This window comes from Oryzias latipes, chromosome 3 (genome assembly GCF_002234675.1).
Source record: "Oryzias latipes chromosome 3, ASM223467v1".
Taxonomy (NCBI): Eukaryota; Metazoa; Chordata; class Actinopteri; order Beloniformes; family Adrianichthyidae; genus Oryzias; species Oryzias latipes.
Window position 1 is genome coordinate 24152204 of NC_019861.2, and position 22157 is coordinate 24174360.

General features: G+C 36.7%; 3 protein-coding genes across 3 annotated transcripts; all 3 read left to right on the forward strand.

Annotated features, from left to right (window-relative positions):
* Positions 1-840: 840 nt before the first annotated feature.
* Positions 841-3226, forward strand: mpc1 (mitochondrial pyruvate carrier 1). Its single transcript, XM_004067240.4, has 5 exons — positions 841-1039; positions 1851-1854; positions 1939-2035; positions 2189-2321; positions 2527-3226. Exons 1-5 carry the CDS (start codon positions 969-971, stop codon positions 2552-2554), a joined length of 333 nt encoding a protein of 110 aa, XP_004067288.1. The 5' UTR covers positions 841-968; the 3' UTR covers positions 2555-3226.
* Positions 3227-3684: 458 nt separating this feature from the next.
* Positions 3685-10823, forward strand: kif1bp (KIF1 binding protein). Its single transcript, XM_004067241.4, has 13 exons — positions 3685-4175; positions 4384-4482; positions 5986-6065; positions 6148-6206; positions 6720-6844; positions 7028-7121; positions 7286-7398; positions 7622-7765; positions 8199-8273; positions 9029-9191; positions 9316-9490; positions 9558-9743; positions 9857-10823. The coding sequence occupies exons 1-13, from the start codon at positions 3711-3713 to the stop codon at positions 9993-9995; spliced, it is 1917 nt and encodes a 638-aa protein (XP_004067289.1). The 5' UTR covers positions 3685-3710; the 3' UTR covers positions 9996-10823.
* A 3084-nt stretch (positions 10824-13907) lies between these two features.
* Positions 13908-20386, forward strand: LOC101156394. The gene is made up of 4 exons (XM_011492178.3): positions 13908-14050; positions 15310-15451; positions 19341-19564; positions 19653-20386. Exons 1-4 carry the CDS (start codon positions 13996-13998, stop codon positions 19748-19750), a joined length of 519 nt encoding a protein of 172 aa, XP_011490480.1. The 5' UTR covers positions 13908-13995; the 3' UTR covers positions 19751-20386.
* Positions 20387-22157: the final 1771 nt, after the last annotated feature.

A 22157-nucleotide genomic window follows, 5' to 3' on the forward strand; every position in this document is an offset into this window, starting at 1 on the left:
CCATATTTTTATTCTTTAAAAATAACAGTTAACACCTTTTTGTCATTTTCTTTTACATCTTCAACATACTACTTTTTAAATTAAGGGCATCTTGAATCAAAGGAAATGTTAAACAATAATAAGAAAACAATTAAAATGGGTCTTTTACAGAGGGAACTCTTAACATGAAGAAGCACATTCTGAGAGCCTTCTCCACTGCTGCACTTATATCTGGCAGTGACTGGATTGAGAAATGCATTGTCACTATCTTTTTCCTAACCTGTTACAACCAGTCTGACATCCTTTGCTGTTTTGAAAAGTGACCAGCCCAGCAGTCTGAAAGAGCAAAGAAAAAAACAGGAAACTGTTTGTGGTACTATCATTGTCCATAAAGTGTGGACAATAACAGTACAGTAAGGTAAGTACAGAATAAGTACAGAAAGGTGCATAAGACTTTTGAGAATAAATTATGAATATTTTTAGAACATTAAAGTGGAGAATTATATTTCTACAATTGGAGAATAAGACCATTATTCTTTTACAAAGAGATAATATATATTTAAAGCACAGCGCCTGTAAGTGTGATGCACATTTAAATGCATATTAAGTACAAACTTTTGCTCTCTGCTCCTTAAGTATACTTTATTCTATAAAATGAAGACTTTATTAACTTTAAAGTAATTTGATCTTTTTCTACATTAAAAATATATAAATATAAAAAAAACAATTTTAGAATACATTTTTGGGAGAAGGGTAGCTTTACTGCCGATTTTGTAAAATCCAACATGTCCAATTTATGCCCAACATATCCACAGGGAGGCAGTGATAAACTCACGAGAACAAATTACGACAGTGTCGTAAATTGGAGGTTTGTGTTTTGCAGATTTGACCAGTCGTCCTCTGATTCCTGTTTGTGTCGTTGCCCTTCAGTTTAATCAGAATAAGACCTCGTTTTTGATTGACTTAGTCTTTAATAAGCGCTGAACACAATGGCAGGGACGATTGCGCGTAGAGCTATTGATCACCTGAGGAGCAAAGAGTTCCGGGATTATTTGATGAGGTAAAAATATTCCATTTTCTTCATGACATATACTAGCTAGCACGAGTGCTAGCAGCAGCTAGCTGACTGACTGTGAGCTACAGATGGTTCACTGTAAACATTTGCGTTTCTCAGACAAACAACTTAAACAAATTGTTACTTTATAAAATTAGTTTTCTGTCAGCGGTTGGCGGCTTCTGCCTGTTATTTTTACAGTGCAGGTTTTGAAGGACAACTGAACTGAGCTTTGGGTTGTAGCCCAGTTGTGACGTTTTCCGGTTGTGGCTGCGCCTTTGCGTGTCTGTTGCTCCATAAACAGAAAATCTGTCAGGTTATCTAAATGAAGACACGTACTACGTAGGCATGGACTCTTATTATACAGTAGATGATTTTAAGAAGACTAGTTTTCTTGAAGGAGGGATCTGTGGCCATGTTTTTCTAATTTGCATGTTAAAGTAAAAGGTTTTGACACAACGTTGTCAGGACATTCATTGGTCAATGTTTACACAAGCAAGGCAACAACTGTGCAAGTAAATTGCTCCAGATCAACTCAGAAACTAGGCTAAAGGTGACATTGCTATGACATAAGACTCTGTAAAGTTCAAAACTTGAAACGAACAACATTTTTCATAGAACACTACTTTTAAGGTCCTTAAAGTTGCATTTTTTTTTTTGCTGAAGATAATACAGAGGACAGTAGTCTGTTGTTGAGGGTATGTTTCGTTGAATTGTGCTTAAATGTATTTTATGGATCTCTGTAAGTTATGAACTAACTTCTGTTTCTATTTTTCTTCTCTTTTGCATTGCATTTATTAATGATAACCTTCAACAGCACAGTAAGTTTTCATCCTTATTTTAGTCATGGATGCTTGAATTGAAGCTCCATATTGATATTTTAATGTAATGGTTTGTTTTTGCAGCATTTCTGGGGTCCTGTAGCAAACTGGGGTCTTCCTGTTGCTGCCCTCGCAGACATGAAGAAGAGCCCCGAAATCATTAGTGGCAGGATGACCTTTGGTAAGACACACAGAAAACAGGACAAGTGCCGTGCGTACACAACCCAGTGTGACCGTCTCTATAAATCATTCTAGCAGAGATTGCATGATTTAGTAGCTGGTAATGAAACAGTTGTATAGTTAATTTGTGTTTTTGTGCTCTTGTTTTACTTAGCTTTGTGCTGCTATTCACTGCTCTTCATGAGGTTTGCTTACAAGGTTCAGCCCCGTAACTGGCTGCTCTTTGCTTGCCACTTGACCAATGAGACGGCACAACTGATCCAGGGAAGTCGTCTCATCAAATACAAGTAAGTATCGTAGGCTTAACCTGAATGAACTGCAATATCAGAAAGAAGAAAAAAAAAACAGAACCACCACAATGTTATTAGTACGGAAAATCCTGGTTTACAAATGTGTTTGTTTGAAGAATGCTTCTTTATTTTGCCATTTTCAGTAGTAGCTAAATTGATTGGATTCGACTTAACTGAAATCCCCGTTTTTCTGTTGATTCAGCATGGAGAAGAAGACTGGATCTTCATAGCAGAAAAGGGTGGATGATGGATAATGACTTCTAAGTGCTGCTTCAGGAGCCTTCTAAACATCCATACTCATTCATCAAACATTAATTCAATCAGTGAAACAACTGTTGCACTTTTGCAGATTTTCAATCCATTCTTTTCAAGATTAGTTAATGACTTTTTTTCCTCCAAAAACAGGTCAGCAGTTGTGATTTATATTTTAAATTATTTGCATAAAACAACACAAAATGTATGTGAGGAATGTACACTGAATTGTAAAATTGTTAGCTTGACATCAAACACACCTGACGAAAAATGTAATGTTACTTGTATTTCTATAGGTCATTGCCTCCAAATTCTTTAGAGCATGAAATATGTCCAGTATACCAGGCCATTCTAGCTGCATAAATTGCAAAATATTCTTCAAAAATATGATTATTTTAGAAAATTATCTTAGCTTAAAACCAAATAAATTCTGATGCTCTTTAGTTATAATTATAGCATATTTATTTGACTTGAAAATCATGCCTGTCTATATGACTGTCATTTAAAAATAGATGAAACAGGCTGTGTTTGTCAGTGTGGATTAAACACAAAAAACATCTCCTAGTTGTGTCATTCACATGAACTCACGTCATTTTCCCTCCCTGATGTTCCAGTTGTAAATTTCTAATAAACTTGATAGAATAATATAATTTGTGAGATCATCTCTTTTTTTTCCAATTATGTTTGTGTGATCTTTGGCATATGCACTAATTTTATTTGTGTTGAGATGAGCTGAGTTGCATTTTATGGAAGCACAGTAATGTGTTTTTTTTCAACTGTTACATCACTTGACACCTGCAGTTAAACTTATTTTCTTTTCTTTTTAAGCATTTATTTAATCTTGCAGCTTTGTCTCAAAAAATCATTTTCTTATACCTTTTGTTCTCTGAAACTGTGGAACGTACATACATTGTTTAAAACTAACGTATGTTTATTTTAGTAAGTTAATAAGCTAATGCTTTGGCTCTTGTGGATAAAAGCAGGACAATTTTTCTAGATTCAAGAATCCAGTTTCCTTTTTAACTTAAAATAAGTTTTTTCTAAGTAGTACCGGGGTTGTCCAGCAGATGGCAGTAACGCCCCTGCAGCACAGATGAAAACGAACGGCGTCTACCGCCGCAGAAGAAAACAATTATGGCGTCGTTCAGCAGTAACGAGTGGAAAGCTGTCTGCGCCAAATTCACCAACGCCCTACAGCTCAGCGACGTAGAATCACGAAACGACCCCGAAAACGACCCTTTCCGATCCAAATACAAGGCAAGGGAACTTCTGACAGAGATATACTGCTCGCTGAAGAACTTTGAAGCAGGAGATGGCGAGGAGCACGACGACGGAGAGAGCAGCGAGCCGGAGCCGACGGAGGAGCCTCTGGACGGAGAGAAGCCGGTGGATCTGGATGCGTTCAGCCGGGGATGGAGCAGCGACTCGCGCGCGGGGCTTCGAGCAGCCAGGCTCGCAGCTGTGGAGTATTATTTGGGCGTCAACCACGTGGACACAGAAGAGTTGTCCGCCGGGCAGGAGCATCTGATGAACTGCATGAAGCATCTGGGCAAATGCAGAGTGTCATCGGAGAACGTGTCGCTGTTCATCCACGTCAGGGTAACACTGGCAATGTTTTGTGGCCTTATTCGCGTCGTAACCACAATCTGCTACAGCTATGACTTGCGTTTGTGTGTTTAGGGGAAAATGGCCGTACTAGTGCAGCTACAGGGTGTTCGACCACACATAGACCTTTGTGGCAGATCAGCTGATGGAGATCCCCTCCCTCCCTGATGCTGATCATGTGTTTTATTCCTCGTGTTGACAGAATCAGCTGGGGATCCTCTGGGCAGGCAGAGATGAGACGGAGAAGTCCCAGGGCTTCCTTGAAACTGCAGAGTCCATCTACCAACTTTACATGAAGGAGGTACACCTGCCCTAATGCAGTTTAATATCATGTGAAACTTTTTAGTTTATTTTTTGTGGAGATTCTCATCCATCTAGGATGGCTCAATGGCAACATTATAAACATTACAAAAAGAACAAGCAGAAAATGTATTGGAACAAAAAGAAAAACATTCCAAGGGGATTGCACCACCAGTAAGATGTTCTATTTTACAACATAAACAATAATAGTAATAATTTATATATCTGTGATCATTGGACGACCTGCTCAAACGCCTTAGCCACTGCTGCCCATTCATTAGCTTTGAGAGCTTCTGGAAATAGTCGAGACTATGCAGGAATTTGGATTTTGGAGACTGGTAATATTTACTACATAAAATATATTACTATCTACTTACAGAACATATTCCCAATTTATGGTTATATCCTCATAGACTTTAATTTGAACAAAGTCTTTCCAAAAAACAGTTTCAGAGTGAGAGTTACAGAATGTACACTTGGACTCTGTTTTGTCTTTAACTAATATGGCTAGGTATTGATTAGTGGGGTATTTTTTTTTTTTTGCTTTATATGAACAATCAGGTAGCTTTTATCAACACTGATAATGGGTTGACAAGTAAATTTAAGCAAATGAAAAAGAGGGGAAAAAATGATTAAAAAAGGTTTAAATAAAGTTATTCTTCTTCATTCACATGCACTCACATTATTTTGTGGGTGCATGTGAATTTTAGATTATTAGTAATCCATTTTTAATTCAGAAAACTTAGAATAAAATTTCCATTTGACCACACAGGATAGGGATGAATTGGATGTTTATGCAGGAGCTTGTTCGGTATGTCTTTCTCTAAAAAATCTAGATCTACGACACAGAGAGTTTTTAAGACAGGGAAATAGAAAATTTCAAGATTACTGTTTTCAATACATTGTTTTGCCGCAAATGGAATACCCTAGTTTACATTGTTTAAATCTTTTTTTGGAAGCTTTCTTAAGTGTTTCACTTTCAATGTTGAAGTTGTGTTCCAGTACATAAGGAAGTTTGAGATGGCCGATGCAGCTTGTTCATTTTAAAAGGAACCCAACAGCAGCGCAGGTGAACAACTCTTACAAGCACCCGGCTCTAATGTGAAATGGTTTGGCCCTGATATACCACCATGTCTGTTTTCCAGACCGAGCCCTGCTTTCTGCTGATTAGCTCTATTAGGTCCCTTCCACCTTCTCATTGACTGAAGACACCTGATGCAGGAAACAACAGGGTGGTAGATGTTGAGGACCAGGAATGAGCAGCCCTGGTTTAGCCACACCTTAGCATCTATTTAGTTTTTTCCTCAAATGAGATCATTTCTACCCCTTCTTAAGAAATCCAACTTGTAATCAGAGTTATCCGAGTGCAGTTTCATACTAGATATCTGTGGGATTATTCAAATAAAAAGGCTTTCACATTTGTTTACGTTGCTAAAGTTGTCACATGGGGCTGCCATCTGCAGAAACAAAGTGGGAAAATCCTCCTTATTGATTCTATTTTCAGAATGGGAGTCCCCCTACAGACATGACAGAGTACTTCTGCTCTGAGGAGAACCAGCTGACTCATCAGGAAAGAACCAAGAAGTAGAAACTCCAGAATTTATTTTATTTGGTATTTAAATGTTTTGCCTACTATAGTTTGTAATTGTGTCTCCCTCCTCACTAGGTTTGAGCTGGCCTACACTCATACTTTGTACTACCTTGCACAAGTGTATCAATATTTTGGTGAGTAAATGATCAAAATCAAATCCTGATGAACTATAATGTACTGAACGCAATTCACGACGATGCAAAAATCCGTTCACGCCGACACATTTTTGGATGATACCATGTTGCGTTTACTTGCAGGTTAAAAATGTTCTGTTGATTTTTCATTTTTGTCTAAAAGCAAAACGGCATTCACCATGAGTCGTGCAGCTCTGGCTTCACACCCAAGGAATTTAGATTGTTGTGGATACATTTCAACTTTTTGGTCTTTTTGCAACTGCAGTACGTGCCTTAAATGAAAAAAACACACACAAAACGACCTCAAGAATTCAAACGTTTTCTGTCTGTTGTCCCACAATCTCAACATGCTCTTTAATATGTTGACGTTTTCCTATTAAGCCCCACACTTAACTATTAGTTAAATTCATTTGAATCGATCTTTCTAGTAATTCTTTTGAGTTATTGAATATAATTTGTTAACGAAACAAAAGAGCTATAGTTATAGAACATGTCCATGTTGTCCTCTTTCAGGTGAAAATGAGCGGGCGGCCAACTACTGCTACAGTACTCTGCAGAGGCAGCTGCAGTTAAACCAGTTCAATCCAATGGAGTGGGCTCTAAATGCTGCCACACTGTCTCAATACTACATCACAAAGGTAGGTCTTGGGTTGAAGCTTATTTTTCAAATATGTTTATGGAGATTTTTTTTTTCTTTTTGCAAGACCTCGGTTTCATCTTATTCTGGTCCATTTTTTTTAAACAAAGTTAAAAGTTTTGGATGAAATCCATTCAGGTTAGTACGGCATGTGTGTTGTAAGCTGTGCTTGTGTGGTCTGCAGGGTCAGTACATGGAAGGCCGACATTGCCTTGCAGCAGCTACTGTCATATCAGGACTGGCTGGGGAGGTTCCCTCTGAGGCAGCAGCCCAGGAGAGTATGTTCTCATGTCAACATTCAACTGACGGTCTAATAATAAGCTCCAGTCCATTTCAAATGTCTGCTTAAAGAAAGAATACTAGCATAGCGTCTAAAGATTTCATTTTTTTTCTGTCCGTCATCCAACGTCTTGTTTTTTTTTTTCTCCGTTGTCTCGCTCAGGTGAGGCGGAGAGGGACCGCAGGGAGCAGCTCAAGCAGAAGAGATCAGAAATTGCAAGATGTTGGATTAAATATTGCCTTAACCTTCTCAGAGATGCAAAGAAGCTGCTGGAGGTAACGCTAATGTTTGTGACTCGTTGTCACGTGTTAGGGTGTGGGTGTTTTTGCCGGATTCACCACAGAAAAAACACCCTCAGAAAGCCCAGGCCGTTCTGCAACATGAATGTATTTTTAGAGGCTGTAATTTCTCGAATGTCTCTGTGATGGCTCGTTTTTTGCGGCTGCACGATCAGCGTCTGAATCAGAGCCTAAAATACACGTGTTTGTGTGTTTTCAGGATAACATAGGTGAGCTGGATACTGACCGCCAAGATGAGCTGAGGAGAGCAAGAAGTCGAGAAGAGGAAGAGGAGGGCAGGAAGCAAGCTCTGCTGTTCGGCTCTGAGGACACTTTTGATTCCATTGCTAGTGTGGAAGAAAAGGTGATTTTAGGGTTTTTCTAGGATTCTGGTTCATTAAATAAAGTTTGCAGAGTGGAAAAAAAAAGTCCTTTCCTTCAAGTTAGGAATGTTAGAAATGGTTTTTGTACTATCATATTTGTAACACATGAAATATTGGGTTAACTCACTGGGGACTGACTGGATAACTGATAATAACCCTGCATTTGTTAAAATTGAAAATTCAAATAAAGTAACTTTTGAGGTAAATATGCTTTTTCCTGGATTTTGATACCTGATGTCCAGCCCTGCTTTGGAAGGTTGTAAAATTCGCCTACTAAAGTTCAGCTATATGAAACCTTTTTTTTTTTGGTCCACGGCATTGAAGCAACACAGAAAGTACATTTATAAGAGAATTAAAATCCACCTGTTGAAAGGATCGTCTTTTTTTGCAAGTGAACCTTTGTTTTTTTTCCAGGTTTCCTATTTGTTCCCTTTGGATTTCACGGAGGCCAGAGCCATCTTTCTAGTGGGACAGAATTATGTCAACCAGGTATGCATAACAATTGATTCATAAGTCCCAGTTATTCATGAAATACTCCACATCGGCCAATTCCTTCGCAGAAAAATAATGGAAAACACACAGCAGCTAATCTGTAAAAATCTATTTAATTTTTTTTTCACAAATTCTAACAACATTTTAAGCTTTGATGCATTATTTTTGTTTTATTGTTGTTTTTTCAAGTTTATAGAATCTGCAGTTATTACAGAACTGAACTAAAAAGGCTTAAGAACTAGATTAATTAGCACTAACAGAGGCTAACCTGAATCCGTTCTCTGCTTTACTCAGCTCATTAGGAAATCCTCAATTCTTTGACGTTCTTTTTAAACCAATTTGGAAATCTATATAAACCCACAGTGTCCGTGCTCAGTTTTACACTGAAACTTGTGCGGTTTGTATCTTGGTGGCATCAGATCACTTGGTTTCTGTGAGTTTGCCTTTAATGCAGTATACCATTTCCTGAAAGCCATTCATGCATTAGAAAGAGATTGCAGTGCACCACACACACACAGAAACACACACAAGCGCTGGCTTTACAAAAAAAACCAAAGATAAGTTTAACCTGGAATGAACTTTAGTGAGAAAAATCTATATCAAAGTCACTGGGTTGAGTTTCACTCTCTGTGGGTGCAGTTTCACTTCAAAAATGTTTTTGAAAGCATCTACAAAATGCTGTGTAAAGGATTTTAATTAGAAAAGCGTGTTTTTTGTACTTATCTGCATCTTTGTCTGTTATCCATCCCAAGGCAAAGGAGCACTTCCAGATGGATGGGTTTGTGACAGACCACATCGAGATTTTGCAGGACCACAGCGCTCTGTTCCGGGCCCTGGCTTTCTTTGAGGAGGATGTAGAGCGGCGCTGCAAAATGCACAAAAGAAGAGTTGACATGCTGGAACCCATCTGTAACGGTACGACCAAACTTCAGTTCGTCTTGTTCTCTGAAGGCTCATCTCTGTGATATGTTCAAATGAAACCAATAAACTGGACAGAAAAGCTGAATTTTATCTTGCTTTGTTTCTAATGTTTCCTCAGACTTGAATTCCCAGTACTACCTTTTAATCCGCAGACAGCTGATGTTTGAGCTGGCTGAGACCTACAATGAAATGATGGATCTGAAGCTAACTCTGGCCAACAGACAGGAAGATTCTCAATCTCTAGATAACCATACAATTAAAAAGTTCAACCACCTGTGTTCCGCCTCTGCCAAGTAAGCATTCCCCTTTGAAGCCCTTTTGTGTATTTTCTACATGTGAGTGAGCTGAAATCCTCTCCAGGTACTTTCAGATGTTCCTGGACTCCCTGTGTTCTCCTGAGGGGAAAATTCCTGAGCACCTGGAGGAAGACGTCCTCCGACCGGCTCTGGTGGCTCGATTCAGAGTTGCTCGACTGCATAGCAAACTGATCAGCTCCTCGCCGCCAGTTCAGCTGGACAACCTCAACAAAGCTCTAGAAAACTACAAGTACGAAAAACCTTTAACTATGGATCAAATAGGACTGGAACTAAATTTAGATGGGAGTAGAAAACTTTGATGTGATGTCTCTTTAATCGTTTTCTCTCAAAACTTTTGTCCAGGTATGTGGTGCAGTATTGTGAGGCCCACCCAGAGGCTGCAGCCGCTGCAGAGACGGAGCTGGAGTTGAGTAAGGAGATGGTGGGCCTCCTCCCTTTGAAAATCAATCGGCTGAAAGCAAGGATGGCTACGAACAACTAAAAAAGTGCTCCTTTTTGCTGCCTGGAGCTCTGCTGAAACAATGTTTACCTGTTTTCAGTAGAAAGTCAGGGACTCTGTTTGGTCTGGTAACAATTGTCCTTTTTCCTGTGAGCATGCTGCTGAACCCATTACAGGCTCTTTAACTTATGTGCTCTTAACTGTCATACATATTGTGATTACATGTCTGCTTGTGATTGTTAATAAAAAGAATATCTCACTCTTGTGACACTTAGAAATTCTTAAGTGTTGGGGTTTGTGGACGGATCTGAATGGATTGTAAACACTGAGACCTTTGTGAAGCTTTAAGGATCATTTTAACAGATTTTCCGTATGCTTTTCTTTTCCATTTTCAGTTTTGCACTATTAAAATGTCTACTTTGAGCCTATCCCATATAAATAGACGGTACACATAGTGGGGTTTTACTCAAAATTCCCTTTTTCTACTAAGTTCTCCATTTAACTAAAGTAGGTTATTCAGCTACTTTCTGCACACAAGACTTCACAAGTGCAATAATAATGGGACACTTCGAGGTAAAGAGCAGTAAATGATGTGCAAATATCTGCTTTCTCTGAAATGAGATGCCTGTGCTGCAAGTTCACAGAACAACAGTCATTACATGGACTTGACTCAGTTTTTATCACAGCCTGCGTGATGTGCTCAAAATCCATTCCAGTGTGTTTCTCTCACTGACGGTTGCCAGAATTCAGTCTGTTTTGTGCAAAGCAGATATTGTGTATAATTTAAACCAATGTTGTAATCCTTTCTAATACCATAGTACCAAGATGCATTTCTTTTAGGTGTATTAAAAAGCTGAATGTGAAATGGTATCACTTGTTTTCTGACATCTCTACAAGTTTTATCAAAAGTCTAAATACAACTTTTTAGTTTAAATCAGATTTTTTTTTATTTACTGTGATAACTTTTTGAAAATATTAATAGAAAACTTGTTCTCTTGCGTTCATACTTTAAAGCTGCAACTTCTTTGCCAAGGAAGTCTGTGTTTTGTCTTTTAATTTGTTTGAATCTATGTTAGAATAGTTATGGTTTCTTGAAATTCCTATTACGTAAGACATTTCAGACTGTTGCCGGAATGGAGTTCACGATTAAACTTAATAAAGTGGGGGTAGAAGCTGAAGCAAGATTTGCAGCCTGCAGTTGGGACTTTTGTACGATGATCTGAGAGGGTTGAAGACGGCAGAAGGAAGCCACACTCAAGTAGATCAACGTTGCATGACCTCAAAAATTTGGTATTAACCCACATGTCTGACTGCAGAAGATCTTTGCTGCTCCTTTTTACAAAAGCACAAAATAAGAAGGTGGCAGTTCAGTTTCCACATCAGATGCACCATTTGCATGTAGAATTAGTGAATAAAAGAAATAAAGTATTTTCTTCCTTGGAGTAAAAAAGGAACTGATGGTTACTAAACTAGTCCCGATTTACTGGAACAAACCCTGTAGCCATGCAAACTGTCACTAAACTGTCTCTGCTAGTTTGACCTTTGACAAGTTACAATAGGAAAAACGGATCACAGCAGCTTAATGAAGTCAACAGTCATCATTTCCCCTCAACAGTTGCAGAGAATTGGCAGCACGTATCATTTTTTAGGACAGATTGTCTCCTCTACAAATGGGTTATGTGACCCTGGTTTAATTCCACATATACATCAGCTGTGCATATTTGTGCTTTGCAAGTTCTGCAATATCTCCTTTTTTGTGTGTAAAAGCTGCCGTTGCACCATAATAGCATTAGTCATGTTAACAAATAATTGATCTAGTTTCAGGTTAGTTAAAGCACATGTCACACACACAAAAAAATTGCTAATGTAATATAATGAAAACAAGATACTATAAAGTAATTCTGATTGTGCTAAAGGTGAGACACTGCATAATTTTTCTCCAGAAATTACACCACACGATGTTACCACATCCTTTATCATGATACTGATGTGTCAGCTAAATAATTTACTCATCTTCATGCTGTGTTTCACTTCCAGAAAAAAAAAAACTTGAATTAAATGCTAAAAAGGAACATGTTTAAATGATGACATTAACAGGAAGCAAACTAATGAGCCTGCAAGCCACGAGTGTTAGATGTTAATGCTCCCTGAACTTATAGATAAGATAAGCTGTGTCTGCATTAGAAAAAGGGTTAAAATGACCTAAAATACCTAATAATAGATTTTTTTTTATGTATGCATTAGTAATGTCCTGACATTCAGATATTGGTCAGTGGGAGGTTTTTTTTTTATCAAGAAACTGTCCACAATCAAATTCACATGCTTCATTTTGTGTATGGAATCTCATTAAAAGGCTTCCTTTAACAGTCTTGAACACTCCCAGATAGGGAAGGGTGTAACAGTTAATCAAATGATCAATAAATTGATTCATATTCCTATGATCCACCCAGATTGATTTGTCTAAAGCAAGTTGTTATTCGAATCGACCTATACCGTTATAAAATTGTTTCAAAATGGGGCTGAACTTCATGAAACTAAATTGTGAATGGATTTTCCTTTAATTCTTCTTGACTCATTTGTTTACATACATATTTTATTTACACTTGATTATCTTACAATAAATGAAAGGAATCTGGGAAACTTATCTCTGAGTCACACTGGTTGGAGTTTGGGCTGAAGATCTTCTAGATCGGTTTTAGGTCAGTGAATCAGATTGAATCGGATTTTTAAAAAATGAACCAATGGACCGGATCATCAACCCCAAATAGTGACATGAATCGAATGATTAAATTGAATCATTATACCCCTAATCCTAGAGTATACGTTTTGATTCATCTTTACTGTAGTAACTTAAAGGATCTGTATGTCAGGCAGTAGTGGAGCTAGTACCTTTTATGTGAGGGGGGCCATTGGGGCCCTGAAATGCAAATTTCATCAACAAATCACTCAGGGCAGGAAACAATTTAAAGATCACAGCAAGAAAAAGCAAAATAAATATTACCTTTTCCGGTTTCTAATTGTGTTTTATTTTTAAACATTACATTTTAATTTCTGTAAATTACTTTTGCTCTCTGAAGTGTTTTTTTTTTGTTCTTTTGGACATAAACCAGAAAAGGTTGGTACTATGGGATATTGCTGATTGATGACGACATTTATCTATTATTTCAACTGAAAGTTTTTTGGAATAAAGCAATACTGGTTATCATCCTCATCATCCTCCATTCAGCGATTTCCCATGGCACAGACCTTTTCTAGTGTCTCCTTGTGTTTCGTTTTTCTTACATTTCATTTTGTTTTCTGGAAATTACTTTTGTTTTCCACTTTTTATTTTACGTTTCAGTTTCTAGAATCTTGTTTTGTTTTCTAAGATGTAAAGTTGTTTTTTATTTGATTCAATGTGTTTTTCCGTTTTAATTGAATTGCCGTTGTGATCTTTAAAATGATTTGTGTCCAGTGAATTGCACTTCAGGGCACTGAAATTGGGGTGTGGGTTGGGGGGGTTGGGGGGGGGGGGCAAAGCAGCTGCCCCAATAACTCTGATATAAGGTATCTTTGACAGAAAAAGGGTCAAAATTACCTAAAAGTTTGAATATATTGAAAATGAAAAGCAACATATTCATTACTGAGTGATCTAAATGAAAGGGAAACCCCCCATGAGCCACTGTTGTTTTTCTTTTCTCTACTAAAAGACAGACACAGAAAAAGGGAGGTTAAAGCAATCAAGAAAAACGGTCTCTTCCTCTGACATCCAGCCCATCGCTGAGAGACTGAATCTGTACACTACTTTATCTTTGAGCCCTTCTTCCGTCCATTGGCGCACTTTGCGCAAACGTAATCAAATGAGAGAGGCAGAAATGTAAGTTTCCACTGAGGATGTTCAAGTTTAGCTGAAAGTTTCAGGAAACCATGACGCACAAGAGGGCTGAGCTCCTCTGAGGGGAATTTAAGCGGCAGAGGGAGGCAGTTATTACTCAACACGACCCGAAGAAGCAGCTCCAGAAAGACTTGGTTGGTTGTTTGTTTGCGAAGACAAGGCTGAAGGATGAAACTGTTTCTGTTTCTGCTCGTCTCCTGCCTCGCCTTAATACACGCAAAGGGTGAGTCCATATTAGTTTGTTTTATTATTTTGTTATTAAAGTGAAACAAATGTCCACTTATAGAACAGAGTGATTTCACATCTGCAAACTGAAACGTGTTTTGAAAGGAAGAAAATGCGTCATGGCGCATAAATGTGCTTCCAAAACCAGTTTAGTCTTCTTGTGTATAATCTTCCTTCAAATGTCAGCTTTTTACTGTATGTTCATGACAATAGCCTAACAGTTCAAACCAACTTCTTTAGAAAAACAGCATCTATCATCTGTAAACAGGCTACCAGTAAAAAAAAAAAAAAAAAATGATGCCATGATGATGTTGTGACTAAAGCTGATTATCTTTCTCGCATCGTTCTTATCGAAACGGAAAGGCCAGAGGCGTCTAAGTTTCCGACATGATGAGTTTCTCTCTGTTTAAGTTGAAGGATTTTTTTTTTTTTGGTTTTCATTTTTCCAAAAGCAGAAGTAAGGAAAGAAAAAAAAGAACAAATGCGTTATTACGGAAATAGTAACTCCCCAAAGAAGCCCCATTCTTTAGATTTTGGTATTTCTCACCTACTATATTTTAATTAAGTTCTTTTATCCATTTCAATTTCTAAAAAGTCATTTTGAAAGGTAAAAATCAGTTTGTTTTGTGATTCATTGCATTTCCTTCAATATTGTTTGTATTTTTAGTCTAGGTGTAACAGAATGAGGAGTAAAATTCAACAATAGAATTCCACATTGTGTGATTTTGTGTTAAAATGTGTTTTCAGCACATACATGTCCTATGTTATGTTTATTTGATTGGGCTGTCAAACCCATCTCCAGTCTTGTTTCACATTGAGCTCAAACTTGTCACAAAACATTGATTAGTTAATATTGTTTCCATAGAAGGATACAAATTGGAAAAAGTTTCTTGCATTTTCTTAAACTCCATTTAATTGATCCACTTGACATCTAATATTGCGGTTAGCACCAGAACAGTTTGTATTATTTGCCTCAGATATGTTCTCTGATAAAACATCCTGAGAATCGTTCAGAAAAAGCCAAAATGGTAAGACTTCCTGTTGTGAAACAGAGAGAAACCGCTTGAAGAGCAACCACTATACTCTGCCATGTTTCCAAATACTGTCATCATCTTTTGAAATGAATGAGGAACAAGCAGGTGGCATCTGCTGAGCTGGACCAGTCCTCGATTGTCCATACAAGTGGTGAAAATGAAATGTTTGTGCTAGAGTAAAACAACAAAACTCTGCTTCTAACTGGCTTGTTTCTGTCTGAAGGAACGCCCACGACAGCTGTATATAAGTTTGTGCGATGTAACCCCAACGGTGACCAGGCGAACTGTGTGGTTCAGCAGACTCCTAAGATGCCGTGGAGCCCAGAGCTACCTTCCAAGCTGCCTGCCTCCACTGCACAGCATCTGTACGTATGCATGTTTTCTGCAGCCACATTAAATGATGATGATGAATGATGCATAAAATCAAAGCTTTTCTGGCAGAGAAGAGGTTAAACCCGCATAAGATTTGATTTAAAATCAAATGTTTAACCATGCTTCACACAGTTCTCCCATTAGTTGCACAGTTTCCCTGTCTGTTCTGTGTTTGTATGAATGTGCTGTGTGTTTGAAAGACAGACTTTAAGTGTGAGGTACGAAGCCAAGAAAGACAAAAATAGAAGACAACGTGGAGATATGAGGAAGGACCTCACCAAAGAAGCTAGAAAAAGGGAAATTTAGAGTAAGAAAATCCGGAAGAGGTCATGGTTTGTTATTTTTGTCAAAAAGGAAACATTTCTTTTTTAGTATTGTTGATTTTTAGCTTTTATTTCTACTTCAAGGTGAATGAATCTGCAGAGGGATTACTTCACCTTCTCAATTTAAAAGATGAAAAATCTTGAATGAAAAAAATCATACATTTTAATGCACAAAATACTTATCATAAACTGCAGCAATGGAAAAAGTAGAATTTCCACTGAAAATGGCTTCATTGAATTTCAACTCCTCTGTGTGTTTTTTGGCAAAGAGTGTGCGTGGCTTTTAGTGCTTTATTGGAAGCAGACTGAGGCTTTGCAGGCTCCAGATAACAATGCAGAGGAAGTGTCAGCCTTTGTTGAAGCAGACCATGGAGACAGATGCATAATGATGTGGGTCAGAATCCACTAACTGCATGGTTTCTGTTTCTCATATTTGCAGCTTTCCTCTTTTTCATTTTTCACTGTGTGTAAACAGCTTTTATGCAGCTCTCTGCTCAAAGTCACAAGATGTTTTGTAGGCCTTCCAGGCCCATTATGGATTTTTAGGGTTTAAATTGGAATGGCTTGCTAACCATGGGAATCAAAAAATGTCGTGTTGTCTTTTGATGACTGGACAGAATATCAGAATTGGCTGGGCAAACAAGCTCATCATAGTGTTTGTTCCTTTTGGAAATTTGATGTAAACATGTCAGAAAGTTCTGAGAAAAAATGAGAAAGGAAATCCTCAAAGATTGACGAGACCACCAAGTCTTCCAGTTTCAGCTTGAGCACATTTTGGATGTAACAGAGTATTCAAGTTGGACATGTGTAATACATTTCTCATATTTGTATAAATCAGACACTAAAAAACAAACAATTGCGTGTTTACGTAACACTTTTGGACTTTTGGAGTTCACTAAAAAGTCTCAATCGGACTTCGGTACTCCCCAGAAAGTATGAACTCGTGAACCAGATGACTCGGTTGACCCAGATGGTTTAAGCAGTTTGTTCAAAATGTCAGTGAACCAGCGAATCAGTCTCATTCGCGATTGTCATGAAACGTCACTGTGTGACCATGCTGTTCATTTTTTGAGAAAATTCTATTCACGTCACGTTTTTGTTGGCAGATGTTGCCCTGAAAGATGCACATTTTCTACACAGTTTGCCTAATATAAAGCCCCTCAAACTGTTTGTATTTTTCCTAATTCTAAGGAATTGTTACACATAGCCTACCCTGGGCAAAAAGTAAGGAAGCGGTCTGCCGGACTTTCTCAGTTAGAAAAGAAATTAAGGTGTGCTCTCAAGTACGAGAAGTGTGTGGCTTTCATCTATTTTCTGATAAATGTAACTGACAGAAAAAACTGCTCACAATCTTAGCCTTAACCCAGAAATTCCTCTTTTGTAGTTCCTCATTTGTCAATCTTACGTTATCTTATCTATTAAAAATAGTTTTTTTAAATTAAAATCATAAATTCAGTTTTTTACAGAAAGAGATCACTAAAAGACATCCTGTAAATATGTTTTGATGCATTCATGAAAACACATGTATTTTTTCTTAAAAGATAAAAGCTTAAAACCCCAAATTACTTTTGTTGTGGTTGTAAATTCAGACTGCAAAAGACACAAAGGTCTACAGGTAAGTGTCTGTCCCCAATGGTGCTTTTCCAGGCTTTAAACACCTAAACCTTTAGTTTGAGTCTAGTTCTTTATAGGAAGTGAGGGGAAGTGTAGAAAGGAAATGGGCTGTGACGCTTTGGGGCTCGCTACTTCTGGTCTATTGTTTTACACATGATCGCTACTCTAGAGCTTATGTTTTAGCACTCGCAGAGTTGTAAAGTGTCCTAAATAATTTAACAAAGAAACAGAACTAAACTGAAACAGTTAGATCTGGAGATAAAGACGTTTTCTTAATTAAAAATCAATTCAGATTAAGATGTAAAGAAATAGAGTACAGACCAAATGTTTGGATACATCCAAACTTTTGGTCTGTACTGTAAATGCATGTGTGCCAACATTTGCTGGTTTGTAACCACCCCCATACCCTTGGGGGAGGAGAGGACAGTAAACATGTATTCCTTTAGGATCCTATCATGTCATCACATCCCAAATATGATAGTTAGCGATTATCATATGACACAACATTTACTGTGATGCAAAGTAAATGGTTAACAGTTCATAGACATGATATCAACAGAACAAACATCATGAGTGAGGATATTTTTAATTATTGTTGTGGTGGAGATGATGATGCTTCTAAGTTATGATGGGTTTTTAAATTGTTTATGTTCATGTGACCGACATTCAGGAGTTTCCTCTGGATTGACATGTGTAAGCAGCTGATGGGCCTTCATTATGAAAGTCACACTATTTCCTGGGTTGTAATCATCTTTTAACCTTTGCCCAAGAGCTTACATAAAATGATGGTAACACCAATACAAGTTGACTGTTCACACAATAAATTTTAAACAATATTACAAAATGTAGACATTTATACATGAAGCAAAATTCTACCTTTGTGAATAAATAAATAAAACATTTGAATTGTATCCCTGATCACAGTGTACAACAATGTAATTTAACATAATACAATATAAAACAGTTACATTTATGATAACTGAAGCTTTAAAAAAATGAAAGGAGTTAGACTGATTTAAAACAGTTGCAGATAAGTTTTCCATTTTTGAAAATGTGGTATTTAATTTAAAGTTGACAGGTTTGTGATTATTAACAGTGCGAACAATAATGGCTGACAAATGTATATTTATATATATATATATATATATATATATATATATATATATATATATATATATATATATATATATATATATATATATGTATATAAGTATCAGTAAGCGTTGACAGGAAAATTGGAATATTCATGTTCCAACATAAATAACTGTTCAAAGATCGGGAACACATTTGTATGTTGGCACTATTTTTCATTTTTCATTTCATTTATTTATTTGTTCCTTTCATGAAAATTGATGTTCAAATGTTTACATGTTTCTCTTACATATTGAACATTTTCATGATTAAAAGGGAGCAGAATTGAAGAACACAATTCTTATAATTGTCTGTTCCCTTTTAAACATTGCATTTACTTTTCTATTACTATTATATCCTTGTTTTGTTTGTGTTGAATTTTATGCAAAATACACAAAGATCAGACATCAGTCTGACAAAGTCTGACATTTGCCACAGAGGCTCGCTTATCCTCTGTGGCAAAGCCTCTGACAAGGCAGAACAGGAAATCGCGCACTTTAGAACAGTGGTTAGTGAGTTGTCAACAGCACTTTAAATTAAAAAAAGTGTTTTGGATTTTTTTTCTCACTGTGCAGAAAAGCCCTTTTGTCACCTTCACTGCACTTGTAGTTTTGACTGTGAATAAGGATATAATCAACATTTTATGCATAAGATCAAAGATATCTGTTGCAACCTTTTTTACCTAATCGGGTCTCAAAGAAATGTATAAAAAAATCCTTAGTTGTCATGTTAAGGTGGCACAAGGAAGGCAGTAATATAGAAATGTTTTCCTTGTTGCTTATTTTTCAGTTTCTGTTTGTCATTTTGTTTCCAGAGAGGCAGAACCTGTGGAAGGGGAAAGTCCACCAAATGAGGATGAAGATGACTATGAAACTGAGGTGGAAGAGGAGGAAACGCCAATGGAGAGTGAAGACGGAGAGTCACCTTCAGTAGGGGAAGAAAGTTTTGGTAGCCTTGAAGGTTCTGCAGATGGGGCAACCCCAGTTGAAATCGACATGGGCTCGGGGGACTCTGGAATAGAGACAGCTGAGCGGAAAGGTAAATCGGTGACAAAAGATGGTCTGTCATTCAATAATTTATTGATATTTCTGAGTGTGGTTTGATGCGTTCTGTTATTTGTTCACAGATGGCGAAATGAGCAAAATGAAGACATTGTTTTCAAGCATGAAGGCGATGAAACCTACAAAGAAAGACCTGGAAGAAGACCACCTTCTGAAGATGTAAACTCTTTCAAAAGGCTGCGATCTATTTAAACTCTGCAACAGTTAGCAAAACTTATATCTCCACCTGCTGGGAAAAACCTGGTCACACAGGGCTACATATTCCTATTGGATTTCTCTGTGTAATTTTTTGGAAATAACTTTCTTTAATTTAAAAAATTTGACAGATAACACCAAACATACCAAAGGATTGAGAGGCCAGAATTAATTTGATTTACCATACTTATCCATGACCAGTATTTTTTTGTATTGTTTACCTTTTTATGTGTAAAGTAATTTTTTCAAAATTACTTTGTAACATAAATTGAAATACGAATTTCAAATTATAGTATTAATTGTGCAATAAAATATATACGTTTGTATGTGGTTAGCTTGCTTATTACAGTTTAAAGCTGTTTTGATTTGCAAGTTGCACAAGAGCTTCTTCATATCACCGCATCCCCTTTTCTTAAATCTTGTGACTTTTTACATGAAGAGGAAATGTTGCATATTCTGATCACAAGACTTGATGTGTGGCGCAAACACCCAAAAGACTGCTACTCCACCATTGTGAACTATGAACACAGTGTGTAAAATGAAAATGAGGGCATTTAACACGTGCATTTGAAACATTTATACCAATAAACTATTTTAAAAATAATTTCCAAAGGCTTTCTAGTATGTTTTTTCTCTCAAATTGGCTCTTTAAAGAATTATTTTCTGATTATTCATATGATTAAAAACAGTTTTCAACAACTTCGAATTAAGAAGACTACTGAGGGTCCGTACATAACTTATGAGAAAGAGGGAGGCTGTCAGTGTGCAAAGCATCAAGGATCTAAGGTTGGAAAAAATAACTAAATTATGATGCTCTCTCCTCCATGCTTCACCGTAGGAGCTTTAATGTAAGGTCCTCACAAAACTTTGTGATTACTTCAAGTTTACTGTTAGTGTTACTCATTTCAATGTAATTTTGGATATGTCTATTGTTTAAATGACCTGCTCATACCTTAATTCTTGTTTTGAGTTTACCAAAATAGTTACGAAGCACATGATAAATGCATGTTTTCAAATATTATTTCCTCGATTGGTAATTCCAATAGTTTGAATTCACAAACGATAATACTGTTTGCATTTTAATGTGCAATAAGAAAATGTCTTCCTGCAACTACAATAATGGTCTTGACTTTAAAATGTTCAAAATTCAGTCATAAGAATTCTGTTTCACTGACACTATATGCCCATTTCAAGTCCATTAGTTTACACTTAGACAGAATATTTTATCTCAAACGTAAGAGCATATTTTATTTTTATAATTTCTGGCAAATATTTATAAAATTAAATTTCACAATTGTATTTAAAGCAAAACAATAATCCGAACCTGTATTTAAACTGTAAAACACATTTGCTTTTTTATGATAAAGATACCACTTTGCTATATTAAAACTGTCTTTCAGCATATTAAAAAAATATTATTTCATTTTCTCTGTGTGTTATTGTAGGTGTTTATGTCTTAATTCTCTTAAGAACTAAATCTTATGGAAAAACCACAACCTGTATTGTTTTGTATGCCACTTTTTTTCTGTGTCTCACTTTTTTATATGTTTGTGTTTTTATTGTGCTTTACTCTGATTGCCTATTGTTGTTGTCTGTCAATTTTTCTCAAACAAAAATCTGTCTATTGTTTGCCACAATGGTAGTTAGTAGAAAACAATCCTCCCATTTTTTAAACAAATCTAGCAAATGCCTTTTTATGTTATCTTCTATGTGTTGCAGCTGAAATGTGTAACAAGTAGGGCTGTAAGGATTCATTTGAACAATTTGATACATATCATAATTTGTGGTTGCCAATTTCGATTATGATTCACTGACCTGAAATTGATAAGTTGATCCAGGAGACCTTTGGCCAAAACAACATTGTAACTCAGAGATACATTTCTCGTACTGAACAGCGCAGGGGTAATTTCCTCATTCCTTGTATTTCTTGCAAGTGTAAAATAAATATGTGTACAAACAAACAAGAATAAATGTTAAATCAATTCTCATTTTAGTTTCATAAAGTTCAGCCTACTGTTGTTTTTCCACAATAAAAATAATACAAACAGATCATTATTAGAACATTCTACCTGACTATATGGTCACATTTCTTTGCAAAAGTGTTTCCACACTGTAATGACGGATTAATCATTTTTTCCTGCCATCACATGCTGTCTGCTGTGATGCACTTGGTTGTTTTTACTTTTTAGTAAAATAAACCTACTGTGACTTAACCCATATGGTTTTTTCCTATTTTGATAATAATTTGATATCGATCTATCTCATTTTGAAATGATTTTTTAATGGTAGAGGTCGATTCGATTCGATAAAACTTGCCTTAGATCAATTTGGTTGGATCATGGGCAAAGAAATCTATTACTATTACTAACAAGATA